The 20,083-nt window shown below is 38.3% G+C and overlaps 1 protein-coding gene across 1 annotated transcript in view; it reads left to right on the plus strand.

Annotated features, from left to right (window-relative positions):
• The window catches only part of LOC135709178 (uncharacterized), a 113,240-nt gene that overhangs the window by 23,334 nt on the left and 69,823 nt on the right, over positions 1-20,083 (plus strand). The window contains exons 3-4 of the mRNA XM_065231400.1: positions 13,530-14,224; positions 15,082-15,307. Coding sequence (XP_065087472.1) covers positions 13,530-14,224; positions 15,082-15,307 — 921 coding nt within the window. The remainder of the gene's footprint in view (positions 1-13,529; positions 14,225-15,081; positions 15,308-20,083) is intronic.

Consider the following 20,083-nt stretch of genomic DNA (forward strand, 5'->3'; position numbering starts at 1 on the left):
CCTGGCTTTTCAATGAGGGGATTATCGAGTCACGTTTTGAATACAATGCGGTCGGTGTGATGTGATGGGCGTTTTCTGCTGTTTTACCGAACGCCATGTTTATATTTAATTAAAAGGACATATTCAGACGGAATATTACATCCGAGCTATGAAATTTATCGCGTTTCGTACAAAGTGTATTCCCATCGATATTTGGCAGTTTAGTAATCGGTGGCGCTTGTAATCGGTCTTGCATAAACATATTATAATGATGTGATTATTTCATTTGGATTTAGTGATTTAGTGTAGTATTGTATAACAGTATTTACTATAGTATTGTATAACAGATAGGTATGCGAAATCTATAATTAATCTATGCGCATGCAAACCAATTGTAGAGCAACATGTGAAATGGGTCTATGTGCTAAATGTAAATGATATGGACTCATTCGGACAAACCGACACCAGCATCTGACAGAAGAAGTTTGCTCTATCGGATGGTATAGTCAGTTTCCATGGGCGTGTTTTGATTTGTGAGTAATCGACGTTGAACGTTGTTTGTACCTACACTATTTATTTAAGGTGAATAATGGGTTAAGTGGAGCTTCCTTTGGCATGAGCATAAAATGTAAGGGTCGATTTCTTTCATCCTTTGCAATTTTTTATACATAAAATGTAATGTCAGTTCTTACAATAATGATCTATAGCGTACAAACAAGTACAAGCAAAAACATTACAATTTTATTCAATAAAAATTTCGACCACCACATTACAGAATCTGTTCAAACGGTGAAGTATTGCAAATGCTGCATTGTTTTTATGCAAATCTAAAAATTTTATTTCACGGTTAGGCACAACTATAAACTATGCTGGAAGCGGCTGGGTAGAATTCCCGGTCTGGTCTGGGAGTTTTTACCTGTAGCGATATAATAAGGCAAAGACGAAGAAGGTGTTTTCAGATAATATTTTACATATGTTTTAGGCATAATTTAATCTAAATTAACGTTAACTTGATATTATCACCCATATGCCCGTCCACGCCTGAAACTCATCCACCATACACAATCAAATATAAATGTTTCTGTATGACAAACACGTCCAGACAAAATCGAGAATATGGGTGTATATCTTCACTGTAACAACTACGGGTAGTCATCGAAAGTACTTGCATTTTACTCAGGCACTTTTGAGCAAACTGCAATCACTCTCTCATACTCGAAATGTGCCACGACCAAATTGGCACAAAGACGCCCTATACGCTATCTGACCAAAGTGCAGGAACCCCCCTCCCCTAAAAGTGTGACATAAATAATGGAAGATCCCTTAAGAGTTATATCATTCATTTCTGAAAAAGATAATAGCCAGATCCATAATTTGACGATTGAATTCATAAATTTATATTTATTACTAGTTGGAATTTCCCTATTTAAATATGGGAACTATTATATAATACCACAGAGTGTAGTAATGCCTCATCATAATTGTCAGATGATTCTGGCAGCTTAACTCTATCCCAAGCGACAGAAAAGTAAAAATGAACAGTCTCTGTAGCTTGTTGACTGAACTTTCCCAAAGCTTTGCAAAATCGTGAAACGTGAAATCTCAAAATATGAAAATTCGAACTGTTAGGAAGTTCTGCTTCTCTCCATTATTCAGCAAAACGTGCGATGTGCTGCTCGTATTCAGGATCTAGCATATCTTTGAAGCATGACTCAAATATCGTATGAAGCCATTCAAGGGTCTGAAACACATAAACGTCCATTTTTTAATCTGTATTTTATAGAATATAGCTGAGTGTGCCCAGTCTTGCTCGGGATTCAATATTAGCTTGAGTTTATGCGCCGATTAAAAAAAAAGCATGCTTTATTGTACGTAGCCTCCCCCCCCCCCCTATTATCTAAGGGGCTACCCCGTATGATTATCTCCTTATACCCCCACACTCGCCCCCACATGCCTAATTTGGTTCCATTTGCTTGATTAGTTCTCGAGTTATGCAGAAATTTCTGTGTCATTTGTATGGGAGCCCCCCCTTACAGAAGGGGGAGGGGTCTCGAACCATCATAAGAACCTTCCACGGCCCCAAAAACCCCTGTATACAAATTTTCACGCCAATCGGTTCAGTAGTTTCCGAGTCTATAAGGGTCAGACAGACAGACAGACAGACAGACAGAAATTCATTTTTATATATATAGAAGATAGATAGATAGATAGATAGATTGTATTGATAACTTTCGTAACAATCCAAGCTGTTCAACGCTTTTATAAACGACGTTAATTATGTCAAGCTTTAAGTGCGGCACTGGCTGAGGGCAGAGGCAAAATATTTTGTCGCTAAAAGAAACACTTAGGAACGGTTCATTAATGCAATTAAAGTAATTAATTGCAAACTTCTCGTGTGCTCCAAAATGTCTCCGAGCGAAATAATATAAACATGGGTAAGATAAACTATGACCCATGATTCCGAGCAAAATGTTGATAATTTTCAGGTCACCTACAACCAAAAATCATTCCAACAAACTAGTAACAATAGCTTTTTAACACCAGTGCTCTTAAAATTCTTCTCACCAGCCTTGTAGCGTTCATTGGCTTCTTTCTGCACCAAGGATAATGTAATCTTCAAAATCCCACCTCCAGCATCAATGCCAATTTTGAGGAAGAGATTCTTTTCCCCAATGTTCCTTTCATCATAAAAAAAACATCACCAATTTTGGAACATTTTTGCAATACAAAACTGGTTTTAGAGCAATTATTCGTTGTTTTTCCATTATCGTCTGTTGTTTTTTCCCTGACATAAGAACTCACGTCAGCAGCTTTATCTTTCATATCCTTGCTTTTGAATTATGTGGCCTTACTTTTCCAATTTCCATGAAATAAAGGTTTCATTGACTCATTGGAAAGGAAAGGTCGTCTTAACCTATAGCTCATACCGTAGTAGGCTGTGTATAAAAGAAAATGATTTACTTAGTTTGACAGTTGCACCATGACGAAGTGGCAGCGTATTCGTGATTTGTCCCACACACAGAGATTATTTTACTGGGGTCAGTAATTTTTTACTGGGTTTTCAAACAGCTGAAAAAGTCAGTAAACTGAAAATAACGGTCACACGTAATGCAACGAACAATTTTAACATATTTTATTTTTATCATCAAATAAATGTAATAAGAACATAGTCTGTATAAATTTCAAGAAAAAATCACTTTTATACAATTTTTTACAATTTTTTTAAGTTTACTGACTTTTTCAGCTGTTCAAAAACCCAGTAAAAAATTACCGAACAGGGAGGCCGTGATTTTGTGTGCACGCGCAAATGTCGCAAAAAGACATTTCAATCGCCATGGGAGTGTCCCGGAGGACCGTCAAAAGGGTTTTAGACCGAGAAAAGAAAGGACAACTATCCGCGAAGGTGGCCACAGGTCGTCCGAGGTCAGCTCGGGTTCCAAGGGTTATCGCTGCTATCAAAAGGAAGATTCGGGTGAATCCAGTGCGTTCAATAAGGAAAATGCCAAAGGAACACGGGATCAGTGACTTCGGGCACGGAAGATCGTAAATGAAGATTGCGGGGTGAAGTCGAGGGCACGGAAAAAAAAACTCACATGATTACCAACCGCATCCGGGAGCTACGAGTCGAACGATGCAAGCAAATCTTGAACTTCCTTAAGAGGAAAAATCCGGTAATCCTGTTCACCGACGAAAGCATGTTTACCGTCGATACCGTAACAATTTCCAGAACCGACCGGTATATTAGTTCTCTTCCGGTAAAAGACGTGGCCGACGAGCACAAGAACGTGTATCTGGCCAAGCATCCTGCTAGCGTTATGGTGTTTGGATTGGTGGCTTCCGATGACAAAAAATAGACCCGGTGTTCATTCCAGAAGGCGACAAGGTCAACACGGAGGTCTACATCGGGATTTTAAGTAAGTATGTTCTTCCGTGGATCAAAGAACAGTACGGTCCGAAGCCAAATGTTGTATTTCATATCAAGATGGGGCTCCGTGCCACACCTCGAACCGCACTCAGAAGTGGTTGCAGGAACATCTTCCGTTCTGGGCGAAGGATATGTGGCCGCCATTCAGTCCCGACCTTAATCCGCTGGATTACTTAATATGGCGCGTTCTTAACGCCACCCGAGTACAGCTCAGACAAACATTGACCCGTACCTGGAGAGAAATTTGATCTAGACTACATTATTAGAACCTGCCGTGCATTCCGGAAGCGTGTAGAGGCCCTAATTGCAGCAAGTGGAAACTTGATAGATGGTTAACATAGTTTAAGACTCTGAGAAACATCCCCCCTTTGAATAAATAAAAAAAAAACTCAAAAACGAAATTTTTGAGATTTTTTTTTAATTTTGACATTGCTCAATAGTGGAAACATTATCACGCATACGGTACGTTCAGGTTTTACTAACAGTTCGTGGATTTTTCTTCCGAAGAGAATTTAAGTGGCTGATTCCAGCCCATGTGTTGAGGTGTTTAATTTATAGGTTTAAATTTAGTTGATTTCCCTATATCGGTTGCAGGCACTAATGAAACAGATCAGAAGTTGGCGGAAAATAAATATGAAAAAAAAACCACAGCTAATAATTCTATTTTATAGAAAAAAAAGTTGTTCGGAATCCCTCGGTGGATTACTTTTAAACATGTGTCAAACGAAAGGTAAAAGTTATATTTTCAAATGATGAAAGCTCTAGCGATGCTTATTTATTTGTTATAAAGCTTACACCGTGTAAAGTATAATTGACTAAGAACAGTTAAAGAAATTCCGTAGTAGAAATTCCGTATCAATGAAATTCTAGAAAAGTTCAGAATACTTTGTTGAAGTGCAGTGAACTTAATAGTAATCCTGCGAACTTTGTAGAAGTTAAGCGAATTACGTAGCAATTCTAGGATCTTCTTAAAACGTCATTGAAGTGTTGGGATTTTTTTTAATATTCAAGGAACTGCAAAGAAGCACAGCCAAAATTGTAGAAGCTCAACGAACGGTTCAAGGAATTTCGTAGATGCTCAGGTAGCATCAAAGAAGTTCAGCATATTGCTTTGAACTTCAAGATTTGAAGTTTCGGGAGCTTTGTTTCGGTCACTTGTTTAAAAAATGCGTACAGAAGGTTAAATTTCATTGACGTAGCTAATTGGAGGGTCTATAGTGCCTACCGACATTTATACATTGCAATATTGATCTTCAGACAAATCTGGAGGGACCTACATCATCGGTCCTGGCCTTCTAGAATTCCTATTAGCTACGCAAATGTTGAAGGTCTTTCCTGAAGTTTGAAGAAGGTCGTGATTGTTCTGAGAAGGTCGAATTCAGAGAACTTGGAAAAAATATTAGTATGGAGCTTGGAAGAAGTTCATGGAAATTCGTTGAAGTAGAGAAAATTGTCAAGAAGTAAAGATGCGGGAGCTGTTTAGATGTTTAAAGGACATATGAGAAGTTTATCCACCCCTCGAGATCTTTTGGATGGCAAATGCCGCTTTTGACACTTGCTGAGTATGGTGATGAAGATGTAAAAAATGAGCTGAGCATGAGCATGATTGACCGCCCACGGTTGCTACTCTGTTATTGCCAGATCAGCTGTAATTACACAGAGAACCAATAGACGATGCTTGGGACTAGCAATCATCCTCAATGTGTAAAAACTGGTGATCTCAAATTAGGCAATACCAGCGCCAGCCGCTCCTGAACGCAGGTCAAGAAAGGAATGGGTAGGAATGTGTTGACGTGACACTCGCTTTGATGGAAGCCGAGAAATCCTCTGCACTTCCACGAGGAGTCACTGGGATGTTGGGTAAGAGGGTAGGGTTTGCAGCAAGGTTCGTTTTGGTAAACGATAAGCTGAATTGATGTTTAAACGATAGGGAGGGTATAAATAAATAAGAAGGAATGATCTCAGCCAAATAACCAAGTGGAGCTCATATTATATTATAATAAAATAAAAAAGTAAATAACAATGATAAGCTATTTGATGCACCTTCTGGTCCTTCAGGATCTACAGGACAACTTTTTTCTAGAAATGAAAATTATAGTTATATAATGATAGTTATATAGTGATATAATGAGATTTTAAAAATGTGAAATAAAACTAATTTACTAGTCATGCAATATATAAAATAATGTTAAATAAACAAGTATTACAAAATACAAATAAGCTCTATTTCAGTTAACCTCAATACATTCAACCGATTTCAACTTCTGATATTTTATTGGAATTGAAACAAACACTTTATTATGCACCATGGAATTTCTTAACGCAATATGGAATGCTTTTTTTTAAATATTGGTAAACTTTCATAATGCATCAATAGTCAGAAAAATCGAGGTTATTTGGACAGTTAACAGTTTTTATGCAATTGTAATCATGCATTCCAATGTTTTTTTGTATTTTCCTGAACGAAGGCTGAAAATAGTGAATCATTATAATATTAATCTAAAAATGTCGAAGAGCTGAAAATAAACTTAAAGATTTAAATCAATGCGTCCAGCCTAAACGGAGGGCTCGCGAACACAATAAGCTTCCTCATCACTCATATTCAGAATTTGATTGAATAAGTATTTACAAATATACAAATAAATATATCAATAATATATGGGTCATTCCGCGCCAAGTGTACACAGCACATGAAATTGACCTCTTCCTATTTGGACCAAATTTGTAGGGACTGTTCATTTAAGTTCAAAATTTAAAAATCCAAAGTTTTATGCTAATCGTAGCACCCCTCGGTCAAGGGGCGCATTTTCCAATTTTCGTGATTCTTTGGAAAGCACTACTTTCTTTTGTTCATATCTCCGGAACAAATAAAGCTACAAATTGCATTAGGTATTGTTTCAATAAGGAAATTAGACAAGAAATGTTAATCTGTAATTTTTGTTTCTGTACAGTGTTGCCAAATATTTTTTATTTTAGTTTGAAAACTTTAAATACAGTTTTCTCATAATACATGTCGTTTAATTTTCATTTTAAGGACACCATCGTGTTCTTCATCCTTTTTTACATAAGAAACACTTAACGACAAAAAGTAATTTGCGTAGTTCCTGAGATATTGCATATTGAATGAACAAAAGTCATAAATTATGAGGGTAAAACTTTTTTTTAAATTTTTTTTTTTCATTTCCTCTTAATAAGTGGATTCATTCTCATGACTTATAGTGTGAAATAATATTTAAAGAAAAAAAAAATCGATTAAATTACCAATAACAGTGTTGCCAAATTTATATATTATTTAGCAACTAAAAACATTAAACGTGATTTTTTAAGTTGATGCATCTAAATATTTGGTTTGATGCCCCATCATGTCCCACAGCATTTTTACATAAGATAGACTATCTAAAACAAAGTTCAACGCAATGTAACATTTTCGGAAAACAAATTAAAGAAAAGTGTTTTTTATTTTTCTGATGCATTTTCTAAAGCAATGGAATTAATATCCAAACCTATTATTTTAAAAGTTTTCAGAAGGTAAGTACACAACGGACCTAAATCTATATTTTTTGGTACAAGAACACCAAAATAACTATTTATGGTCAGCCATAAAACAAGACAAAAATGTGGAATATAGGACAAAACTGTAATTTGCTCATGTTTTTCATACGATCCAGAATTTCGAGATCAAATAGATGTATTTGAAAATGTCATCTATTAACGTATAAAATGTGACATTTTTGATTTTTTTTTCATATATTAGGCGTTAATGTTTTAAGCATCTCTGGCGCATCTGTCTAGTACATTAGAAGTTTGCAGATACCGAGTGGAAAATGGTGTGTTCTGTTCAGGGGGTAAGCCACTTTGCCACCTTGTGTTGTGTAAAACACTCTTCGACACTCTTCAACAGTAGAATAGTAGTATTAGAAAAGAAGATTCAATATCAAGCTCAACATTGAAAAACAGACAATTTCAACCTCTAACGAGCTAGAATATCTGTAACTGTATATTAATGAAGCGGATAATAATTATCATATCAATTATTGATCGATAGCTGAAGACAGATATTTCTTTCTAATGTGAAAGGGCATCAATTTCATCGTGGATTTCATATACACAATACCAAATCAGAGAGATCCATCCTACTAGCTGCCGCTTGCAAATAGGTTCGTTTTTTTTTTGCGAAATTTAGATCCAGATTGCTTAGCAAGGGGCGTGCTCGGTTTGGTTATCTGGGCTTGATTGCGACTGGAATTCGGTTGGGATGAATTCGAGAAGACTTTACTGGTTTGAGCCAGGATGTCAAGCATCATGACATAAGAATGCGACGGCTGAGAGAGTACTTTTTGAGATCGGAGTGGAACTCCAGACAGTACATAACGCACCCCCGGGGTAAGACGCACTTTTTCATTTCATTTTGGGTTTTTCTTGGAATTTTTAATCCAATTCTAGGATTTATCATGCAGGATTTTGAGTTCAGATGCTAGGCTAGAAGTGCTGCTTGATAAGACAACAAAAAAGTTACGTAAAAGCCATGAAAAACACAAATGAAAGTCAGCTGGTGCGTTCTGCCCAGGGGGTGCGTTGTATACCATTCTCCCCTACATACACAGCACATTCTTTTAGATAGGTGTTCCGGATGACGATCAGGGATGGGAATTTGAATTCCTGTAAGTTGCTTGCATAGACGTGTGCATTATTTCTGAAATTCCGTGCTTTCACTGTGCATGATTAAATTGGTAAATTTTTGGAGAGCAAAAAAAAAAAAGAATTCTGATTATAAACAAAAGTGGATGTAATGCTAGCCAGTAAGCATTAATTTTCAATAAACGTTTTGACAGCTAGGTCGACATGCAGAAACACCCATAAACACCTTCCGACACCCTAAAACACACAAGAAACACAATTACCCCCCGTAACGTGGGTGGATCACCTTTTCGTGGTACGATAAGGGATGTAAGATCTACCACCGATTCCTAGTCCTGACTACTTCAAACTAGGGGAACAGGATTTTTCAGTAATCAAAGGAACACATCTTAATCCTTGTTACTTTTTATGCCTTGTTGATAGTGATAAGACTCGACTTTGTCCACCGAGGATTATCTTGAAAAACAAGGAAAAAGGGGGTTAATTAGTCTTCATCTATGTGATTCCTAATCTTATATTCGTTGTTCCATAATTTGAAGAGCTTAAGACTAGGGTTCTGATGCATGGTCATTCCTTAATTTTCTTGCTAAGGAATCCAATTTTGACTGACAAAGGGGCGTGCCTTTGGAGGGTGTTTCAACACTCCGAAGGGTATAAATAGCGGGACCTTTCAATTAGAGTCGGATCCTTGAGATAAATGCAAGAATGACAACTGTAAAACGGAGTAATGCGACATGCACTAAACTAAGGACATGGGAAATACTACAATAGATCAAATTACTGGTCGCAGTGGTGTTAGGTCCCGAACAGTGGAACACAATTACAATCTTTGTCCTGGTGTTACGGAACTGAAAAGTGTTTGTGATGGCCATGCTAAGCAATATGGAGACCTGTATGCGACAATGCAACGACAGTGCTGCAACCCATTGAATCTGCATACAGTTATTCGTCGCAAGAGTTTGAAACCAATTTCTGCACGGTTTCATGACGAGTACAATAAGAACTTTGCCAAAAATTATCGAAGGTCGGAAATTATGCGTGCAATGTCATCTAGCGGTTAAAAAAAACATGGATAATGACCAGCCATCTGCAGGTAAAATTCATCTTGAATTATTCATTTCAATCCCAGCCGTACGAAAGCACGTCTATATTGTAGCGAAACAATCCGAGTTTTTCGGCAACCGTTCACACTTTTGATGCCTACACTGTACACCAGAATAAAGTTGTACCATTGAACTGCGTCATAATGTCCGATACTCTAGACCACAGCACAACAACATTTCATGCTTTCCAGCGCCATTTCAAATAGTATCTCAAATCCTAGGTATCACAGTTGTCCAAAATCTCGTACTTCTCCGATGGTGCGGTACCCTGGTTTTCGACGAAAGCAAATTTGGGGTGCCCACTGAGTGGCACTACTTTGTTACGGCACATGGCAAAGGACCAAGCGACGGATTGGGATGAACTTTGAAGAGATTGGAAACGCGAGCTAGTTTACAAGGAGCCACTATTCACACGCCAAAGGAGCTCTATGACTGGTATTGATACCATTATTATGAAAACTGTTTCAAGTGCCACAACTGGTTCAGCTTTTAGAGTTGTGGCAACGAAACGTGCAAAGCAAGTGGATTCGAATAATAATGGGAAAAAATCATCACGAAGTGCTAGCCTTGAGAAAAAAAAAATAAGTAAATTGTAATTTATGTTTTACATTGTTATAATAAAATGTAAGAAACAAATCGATCAGTGTTCGATACAACATTTTATTGAAATGTCTTAATTTATAAAGCAATTCGTTTAGATTATTACTAGTGTAAAGTTTTCAGCTACTAAATAATATTTAAATTTGTCAACACTGCATAAAAACTATTAAGTATTATTTAACAAAGTAAGTCATGAGAATGAATCTTATTACGAGGAAACGTTATAAAAATAACCCTCATAATTTATGACTTTCGTTCATTCAAAATGCAATATCTCAGAAACTACGCAAATTACTTTTTGTCGTTAAGTGTTTCTTATGTAAAAAAGGATGAAGAACACGATGGTGTCCTTAAAATGAAAATTAAACGACATGTTTTATGAGAAAAATGCATTTAAAGTTTTCAAACAAAAATAAAAAATATTTGGCAACACTGTACAGAAACAAAAGTTACAGATTTACATTTCTTGTCTAATTTCCTTATTAAAACAATACCTAATGCAATTTGTAGCTTTATTTGTTCCGGAGATATGAACAAAAGAAAGTAGTGATTTCTAAAAAATAATGAAAAATGAAAAATGTGCCCCTTGATCGAGGGGTGCTACGATCAGCATACAACTTTGGAATTTTAGAATTCGAACTTAAATGAACATTCGCTCCAAATTTGGTCCAAATCGGAAGAGGTCAATTTCACTTTTGCAATTTTTTGTGACCACTTGGCGCGGAATGACCCATATGTAACTTTCTATCCTGGAAAGGAAAAATGAAATGGTTAATTTCACTGTCATATAAACGTTAAACATACATTAGAGAAAATCAAATGATGTTACGTTGTTTCTTCCAGTTGTGTTTTGACCCTGTTATAAATATTTATCAATGAATATTTAATAATAATATAATAGGACCTAGGATGTATTCAAGCTCAAACTATATCAAGATGGAAATAAAATCATAGTGAATTATTCGTATACACCTAACCGTAAAAAGCCGAGGAACATGCATCATGCGACCGTGCTCATCACTCTGACAAATGAAACGATGAACGATGAACATACACAAATGTCGATTACTCCCCCGAAGGGACGCATCCACTCCCGCAAATAATGCATCCCATCGTCAATCCGGCGCAACCAGCATCCCGCCTACGCATGCCAACACCACCATCAGATAGGAGAAATTTTCCCCTACCCGATGGCGGCGCCACAACGCGCGGGCGAGCCACCAACCACACCAAACCGACAATCAAACGCACTGCCCACAAAAGCAGACACGTCCCCTCGAAAATGCAATAGAGAAATGTGTAAGAGCAATCTTCAACTGGAACATACTCACCAAATCAATACATCCGGGAGCGCATTCCTGATACTTATCTTTCTCTAGTCATCTCTAAACAACCACAACTAAACATCTTTCCACTCTGTGCACAAAGTAATGCATTTTGCAAAAACCTAATAATAGATCCACGCGGTCAAGTACCAGCTCCACCGTTACATTTCTTGGGTCGATTCTAAGCTACAATAAACTATCAAACATGACCAAACACAATCACGATAGTGAAATCGAAACTTAAACACACGAAATCTTTCCAATTCAGACACAATAGTTAGCTCCAAAAGCTCTTTCTACAGATCAGCCAACACTACTAATAGCCTCACAATAATTATATTTAATTTTCCTCCCGCCGATTCTAGCCGCACAAACCGCCAGAAACACAAAATTCAAATAGAACCGATCGCTTACTTCCAAGCTCTCTATGGTGATGAAGATGTAAAAAAATCTTAGAAAACCGGTTTAATTTTCTTATGTTCTTGGCAAAATTAACATGTGAAAACAAATTCAGATTAATGTGGCGTTTTAGCGGAATACCTGTGTAAATCAAGAGAGAAGGATTAGTAATTTCCATTTTCCACGACCTTATTTGCTTATGCTATACATGTATTTCGTCTACAATGTGCAGACTTCTTCAATGTCTTTTACTTATACTCGACTATAGATTTTTGCGGTTTTTTATTTGCTACTAGAAACTAAAAAAAATCAAACCGTTCATCAAATATTTACCCGTTCAAAATGCATACAGAACATTTGTTTCTAAGCTCGTCATAAAATATATCTCTCATTAAGTAAAAGAAATGAAACGTTGGTGTAATTATCTGTCCCATTACCACCTGAGTACAACCTGGCCCAACTTTGCAGGGGATTTCTCACGGTTAACACCTTTATCTTTGTCGTATGTTTGTATGATAAATAAAGTAAATGATAATAGGATGTGATGTACACAACAGAAACACCTTTATGGTGTGGAATGAGAAGCAAACGAACTATCAAGAATGATCGTACAAAATGTTCGCCATAAAACCGCAGTCAGAAATGTGTAGAGAGGGGCTACTTAGAACAAATGATAAATTTTCATCTGTTTTGCTTATTAAATGGACAAAACCAAACCATATCATAATCTCCATCCAAAAACAAACAACCTGTACAATACTCAGTAAATTACTGGTTAGCTAAAAATGCAAAACAAAAATTTAAATTTTTATTTTGTATGAATGAGATTTAAAATGGAGAAACATCAACTCTCTTTCCTTTAACTGGCCATAACATTGCCATACATAATTTTAACGTGGAATATCCACGTGGAATGTTTTCACAATTTTCAACCACTATTTTTAGGAAAATTTCTTGAGGAGGTACACATTTTATAAAGCTCGTTGGTAAACTTATGCGTATAATTCTGAAAAGCACTTAATGATTTTGCTGAGGATTTTATATGGTCGACTATACTGCAGCCCCAGTAGCATGTTGTGGATAAACAGTCAATCGATTCATTAATATATTTCATTTGGTTCAACAAATTCGGTACGTAACGCCATGCATGAAGCAAAACATATGATCTCCACTTAGTAAAAATCATGATTTCAATACATTTGAACAAACGACATTTAAGGTGTAGTTAATTGTGAAGCAACTACGATAAGAATTGAAAATATTGGTGTTACATATAACGTAGCATTGCATTGTGATGCTTAATTTTATTACTTCAACCTCAATAGAACAGCCAGGATCGATAGTACATTCCATAATCCGATTCTTGATAAAATTCATACTCAGAAGCAACCCTTATGAGATACCATCCATCAGGCGGGATGATTCGACATGACCCCATTCTTTTATCGTTCAAAGCATAGCGTTTCCTCTATTATTTCCTCATTCCGCAACACCAGCAGCAATCACGTTTCCCATCTAACATGATCTATTCTGTTTTTCTCTATCGATTTTCGTTTGCAGAGAGAATTTTTCGGAAAGTAGTAGTTCTGCTGCTGGCATCCGATTGACGGAGGAAACCGATGGCACCGGGGCTCCCCGGAAGAAACATCCGGGCGGTGGCAAAAAGGGTCGCCGAAGAAAAGGTCACAAAAAGAAAATCAAACGGATAAAACCGACCGCCGGCAGCAGTTCCGACTCCAGCTGGAATTCAAATGCTCCTTCTGCCAAAGAGAATCAACGGGGGACAGAGGAGCAGATAAATTCTTCACTAACCAGCGTAACCAAATTATCATTAAACGAATCTGAGCAACAGCAAAAGCAGAACCATAAACCAGGGTGGAAAAAACCTAGACAGAAGTCATCTTCGCAGCTGACGGCGGGCGCTGGATCGCAGAGAAAGATGACGTCAACCAAGAAGAGCTCCATCCGGTCGGGAAGACGAGACGAAAATTGGGCCAGGAAAGCCGGTCAGGAGCTAGTCGTATTAAACAGCGATGATATTTACGACGGAAATATGCAAATAACAGTTCAAAGGGATGCAGCCACTGAGGAGAGGAACGAAGCTGGAGGAGTTAGGGAAATGATAAATTTGTCGGATGAGGGTGACAGGTGGAGGCAGCATCAGAAAGATCAGCAGCAGAGGAAACCGACACCGGCGGAGCGGAGGCAGAAAAAGCTGGAAAAACAGCGGAAGCAATTGAAAAAGTTTATGAAAGGTAGGTGAAATTCTTTTTCCTCCCGTTGGTTGTTTCGATTTGGAACACGATTTTTTTTTTGCTTTTGCACTGTTCTCGATTCAATGGGACAGGGAAAATCAATAGACAAGCAGTGAAAGGAAAAGATCAGGGTGAAACAATGCTGTCACAATTGTCAATTTTGCAAGTCTAATGAACTTCCCGGGTAGGGTTCTATAGAAATCAATTTCTGTTTGCAATTTGATTTTGCGATAGGAACGTGAATCTGGCCTTGGCTGCGTTAAAGTGATTCTCTTTAAGTTGTACCTTGGAACTGACATTGATCGGGTTCTGGAAAATATTATTAAATTTTAACGATCCCCGGTGTAGCACTTTCAGACATCTCAATTTGAGCAAAAACAAATGGGATAGTTTCCGTTCTCAATCCCACGCTAGCATACATACAACATCCCTGAGGCTATACATTAAAAACAGGAAAGCGGACAGTTGTGCCAAACTAGGACAAAGCTATCATTATAGTTAATTGCTCAACAAGCGTAGAACCACACTTGCACACTCCCCGGGCAATCCTGGCTACACGGTCGCCCAGAAAGAAACCCACAGTCACTAATCCTGTTTCCCTCAAAGAACCTACAAACACACATGTTCCGTGCTTTAACGAAGCCGAAGGCCACCCACTCGCAGGCAAACTGTTTCATTTTTTATTGCTCCCACATCTCTCAACACATTCACAACTCGTTCGTCAGCCGGAAGCCATTCGACGACGACCGGCATCGCACAGATGTTTCCGTTTTTTGTCATCCGATTAACGGTAGTTTCAGCTAGCCATGCACACACTTTTTTTTTGCAAACCCCTTACTCACGGTATATTTCTCCAGGGGATCTTGTGCTGATGCCACCGCCGGAGCAGTTGCAGCAGCTTCCACCTGCCCCAGCTACCGAGCCCAATCCCAGGGTGAGCTCGGTGACGTTCGCCTCGGATGACATGCTTCGGACGGAAGCCGTCTCTCTGCAGCGCATCATCATCGTTGGGGATCTGTCGTGCATGAAGGATGACTTTATTCCGGCACCGGCGATTCCCAATGCGGACATCAAGTATTTGAGGTAAGCCGGTGAATGTTAATTATTGCGTTGTTAAAGAGCTTGAAAGTTCATTGGATGTTTCTTTTTTAATGGCGATGCTGTGAACGGATGCTGCATGTTGAATAATAATATTATGTCGGAAGAAATGAAGAAATTTTTAATAATAACATGAGGGGGGAGTTAAAAAAAATCCTAAGAATAACTCGCTATTTTTTGTGTGCTAGGAGGAAATTTCGATGTCTTCAATTGATTGTTGCAGGATTGATCAACAGCCAATTGTTTCATTATTCGCCGATTCAAGAAGCTTTACATATTTTTCGCCAAGTAATATCAAATTGTTGATTTCTTTCGGAAAATTAAAAAAAAAAATTCGAATGAAATATCAAATGGCAGACGAACTCATTCTGGCAGATACCAGAGGAGAATAATAAGCAATTGTAAACGGAAATATACCTGTTAGTGTGTGAGCGTTACACGCGAAAAATCTCTATTGTCAATATCAACAACGATGGAACTTATAATAAGGAAGCATCCATAAATTACGTCATGCGTCTACGGTGGGTGGACGTGACCAAATGTGATAAACTGGGGAGGGGGGTTTGTTCAACCGTACCGTCACATCTCAATATTTGATAGTTTATTAATTTGTGAGATCTTATAGCATAAGTTTATTGAAATGAGTCAAATTTTACATTTTAAAACTTGAGAAGTCCAATGAAAATCCGCGAAGTCCGTACATCTTCCTGGAAGTCTATATAATAGGTGCCCATAGATTATTCTAAAAATCTGTATAATTTCCGAGAAGTCCGTAGATCTTCCGAGAAGTCCGAATAACTACTCACTTAGAAATTACTAATTTTACACGTGACGGAATACATCTTTGACATAAAAGATGAGACGTAAACTAACATGTCATGTAATATTAAGTGCTCCTAGAATGGAGAGTTTGTTGCTCGACGAAATGTACGTTTTATTAAGTTATATTTTACGTCTACTATGACTCAAATTTGTGTCAATATTGACGCTCGTATATGTCACTCTCAGAGCACCTAAATTTGTGTTACAGAAATGTCTGTAGAATTTACGAAATGATCGTAGAATATCCGAGACGTCCAGAGAACACATAGCACGTAGTAAGTGAACAAAGTAGTGTTTTTGATGAGTTGTGCTGTGAAAAGTAGAGTAGAGGATAAGTAGAGGAAAGGTTGCCTAGCAACTCGTTCTTGTTTAATTTTGTATTTTTCCCCCGGCACGCTATTGATTCTGTATAGTGAGCTGTGACGGTAAAATTTTATTTTGTGTTCTCCTCCCCTGTATATGTCTGCTGCTAACAGTGTTAGCGTTTAATTTGGTAAAATGGATGTGTGTAATGTCTGTGAGCAGTCTATTGCTATGAGTGGGCTCCCAGTTACATGTGTAGGTCCGTGCAATGGAACGTTCCACTTCGCTTGTGTGGCACTCACTAAGACTGCGGTAAGGCTTATAGCATATAATCGAAGACAACAAATCAAGAAGACTGGCAACTCTTGCATTTTCTCATACGAACGCTTTAGACAAGTACAATCGCATCATCTGCCGCTCAAAGGTAAATGCTTCGAACGAATTTGATAGCAAAGATTACATCCTCAGAATAAGGGTTTGTGTATTGGCTCATTTTTCTATGCGTTGCTTCCACCTTCACTCAAGAGCAGCGCTATTGTATCTGTAGCTTGGATTTTGACAAAGTTGCCAGTATTCTTGATGTGTTGTCTTCGATATAATGCAAATGTTCTGTTCAAGTGTAATAGTTGCCTATCAGATGAGAGTGATAATTCTGGGCCACTACAGGACCGTAAATTCTGTGGGTTGTCAAAGGACCAGAAGCAGTAAAAAAAATGAGTACTAACTTAAAATTTATTCAAATAAATCTTCACCATGCCAAAGGGGCAACCGGAGTCTTTTGTCGAAGGTTCATGAAGGAAAATATAACCATGGCGCTAATACAAGAGCCGTGGGATCATAAACACCAAGTTATTGGAATAGGCACACAGGCAGGTAAGCTTATTTATAATGAAAGCAATCCAAAACCTCGGACAGCAATTTTAATAAAAGGGGAGATCAAATTCGTACCTATCACACAATATATTACCAAAGATTTAGTTGCACTTCGAATGGAAATTCCCACAACCCGGGGGAAAACCGAAGCCTACATAGCTTCGGCTTACTTTCCTGGAGCCCCCGAATTAGCAGCCTTCATTAACTTCTGCAAAATGAACAACAAACACTTCATCATTGGATGTGATGCAAATTCCCATCACATAACTTGGGGAAGCACCGATACTAATAAAAGAGGTGAAGACCTCTTTACTTGATTTACTTAGCGTGAATAACCATATCGAGTCTATCGAAGCGATAGATTCACACCTTGAGAATAACGATCATGCTATTCTTCTTGGCGATCATAATCAATCGGGACTTGTCTGGAACACAGCAAGCAACGATCTCTGTTGCTTGCGCCTCGTTACTCGATGGCTTCAATCTACATGGTCTGTATCAAGTTAACTATATTACTCATCAGAACATGCGAATCTTGGATTTTGCATTGGTGAATGAAGCAACGCTCTCTCGATGCCAGATTGAAGCAGCTGTAGAACCACTCTCTTTTCTTGATGCCGATCATCCCGCTTTTGAAGTAACTATTAGTCTCGCACAGCCTACTGAATTTGAGAGTTTCCCGGACGAACCTGAACTTGACTTTCACCACGCTGATTTTGGAGGATTACTTGAAGCGCTTCGCTAAACTGACTGGCACATCCTTGAATCCGCTGAAGATATTGACATTGCTGTAGAGTACCTCACCAGTGTGTTGAAGAGTTACTTGGTTGATTTTGTTCCACTGCGCAGGCCATCTTCGAAACCACCATGGGGAAATATACATTTACGACGACTCAAACGTCTAAGATTCAAAGCACTCCGAACCTACTGCCAGTCTCGTTGTCCTTTTTCTAAACAACATTTCGCACGTGCTAGTAACAATTATCGCACGTATAACCGTTATCTGTACAAAAGCTACTGCAAACGAACTCAGGAAAATCTACGCAGACATCCACGACATTTTTGGAAATTTGTCGACTCTAAACGGAAGGAGAATGGGTTACTCGTTGAGATGTTTCTTGGCGATGAAGTCGCCACCTCCGCTTTGGAAAAGTGCAATTTGTTTGCCACTCACTTTAGAAGGGCATTTAATGATTCTACGTCGTCTGCACGTCAAATCACAGAAGCTTGTAGAGATACACCTAGTGGGTTCTGTTCTCTGAGAAGCTTTGCGATCACGTTGAATCAGGTGGACTCCGCAATAAACAAATTGAAATACTCTGTGTCCAGTCCAGATGGCATACCGTCATGCACCCTGAAAAATGCGGCGAAGAGTTGATTTTCCCTCTTACGACACTTTTCAACATATCATTACGGAAGCGTAGTTTTCCCACAAGCTGGAAAACATCGGTCATGTTCCCCGTGTTTGAAAAGGAGGATCGACTGAACATCGAGAATTACAGAGGAATAACTTCGTTGTGTGCTTGTTCGAAGGTTTTCGAAATCATAATAAATGATGTACTTTTCGACTCCTGCAAGATTTATATTTCTACGGATCAGCACGGTTTCTACCCTAAATGATCAACATTACCCCATACCTCATACGCAACATTGATGCTGGTGCTCAGATCGACTGATTTGAAATCAGCTTTCGATAGAGTTGACCACGGAATATTACTGAAACGTCTAGGAAGAATTGGTGTCTCTGTGGATCTTGTTAGCTGGTTTGGATCATACCTTACGGATCGTAGCCTCACCGTTAATATCGGATTTGAATCTTCGGAACAATCTTATCTGGCGTGCCACAGGGTAGCAACCTGGGTCCTTTGTTGTTCTCACTCTTCATCAACGAGCTTTCTCTCGTACTACCATCTGGCTACCGTGTGTTTTACGCTGATGACGTCAAAATATACATGATCATTAAAGGTATCGAGGACTGCTATGCTCTACAATTGCTGCTGAATAGTTTTGCTGATTGGTGCACCCGGAACATGCTGACGTTGAGCATCCATAAATGTAACGTTATATCGTTTCATCGCAAGCTCAACCCGATTACGTATGATTATTCAATTAATGGTCAGTCCCTTGAGCGTTGTCTTCAAGTTCGTGATCTTGGTGTCATCCTGGATTCAGTGCTGACCTTCCGATCGCACTACAACGATATTATCTGTAGAGCCAACCGACAGCTGGGATTTATGTTCAAAATATCCTGCGAATTTACCTAAATATAAATTTATAATTTTTTTATGTTTTTGTATACAGTTGATATTTGAAGCCATGTTCACTTTATGTTATGTTCACGGCCACGAATGCTCTCTGGGTTAGTAACTTAACATTTGGAAAAAAATGGGGACTTAATCCTAAAATGATTCATTGGATCTACACGGTTATTGTAAGACCTAGAATAGTATACGCTTCTTTGGTGGCCTAAAACAAAGCAAAGCGTGACCCAGAAAAAAGCTAGAAAAATTTCAACATTTGGCCTGCATGGCCATAACAGGAGCAATGCACAGCACACCATCAAAGGCCATGGAGGCAGCTCTCAATATGCTCCCACTGCATCAATACGTGCAAATGGAAGCTGGAAAGAGTGCACTAAGGCTACGCAGAACAAACGTCTATCTTGAAGGCAATCTCTCAGGGCACCTTAGTATACTGAAAGATTTTCTTATTAATCCATTAGTATTAATGAACGAAGACTGGATGGAAAAAAGGTTAAACCTT

This window comes from Ochlerotatus camptorhynchus, unplaced genomic scaffold (assembly GCF_037179485.1).
Source record: "Ochlerotatus camptorhynchus isolate MF236.1 unplaced genomic scaffold, CSIRO-AGI_Acam_v1.1 ptg000353l, whole genome shotgun sequence".
NCBI classification, from domain to species: domain Eukaryota; kingdom Metazoa; phylum Arthropoda; class Insecta; order Diptera; family Culicidae; genus Ochlerotatus; species Ochlerotatus camptorhynchus.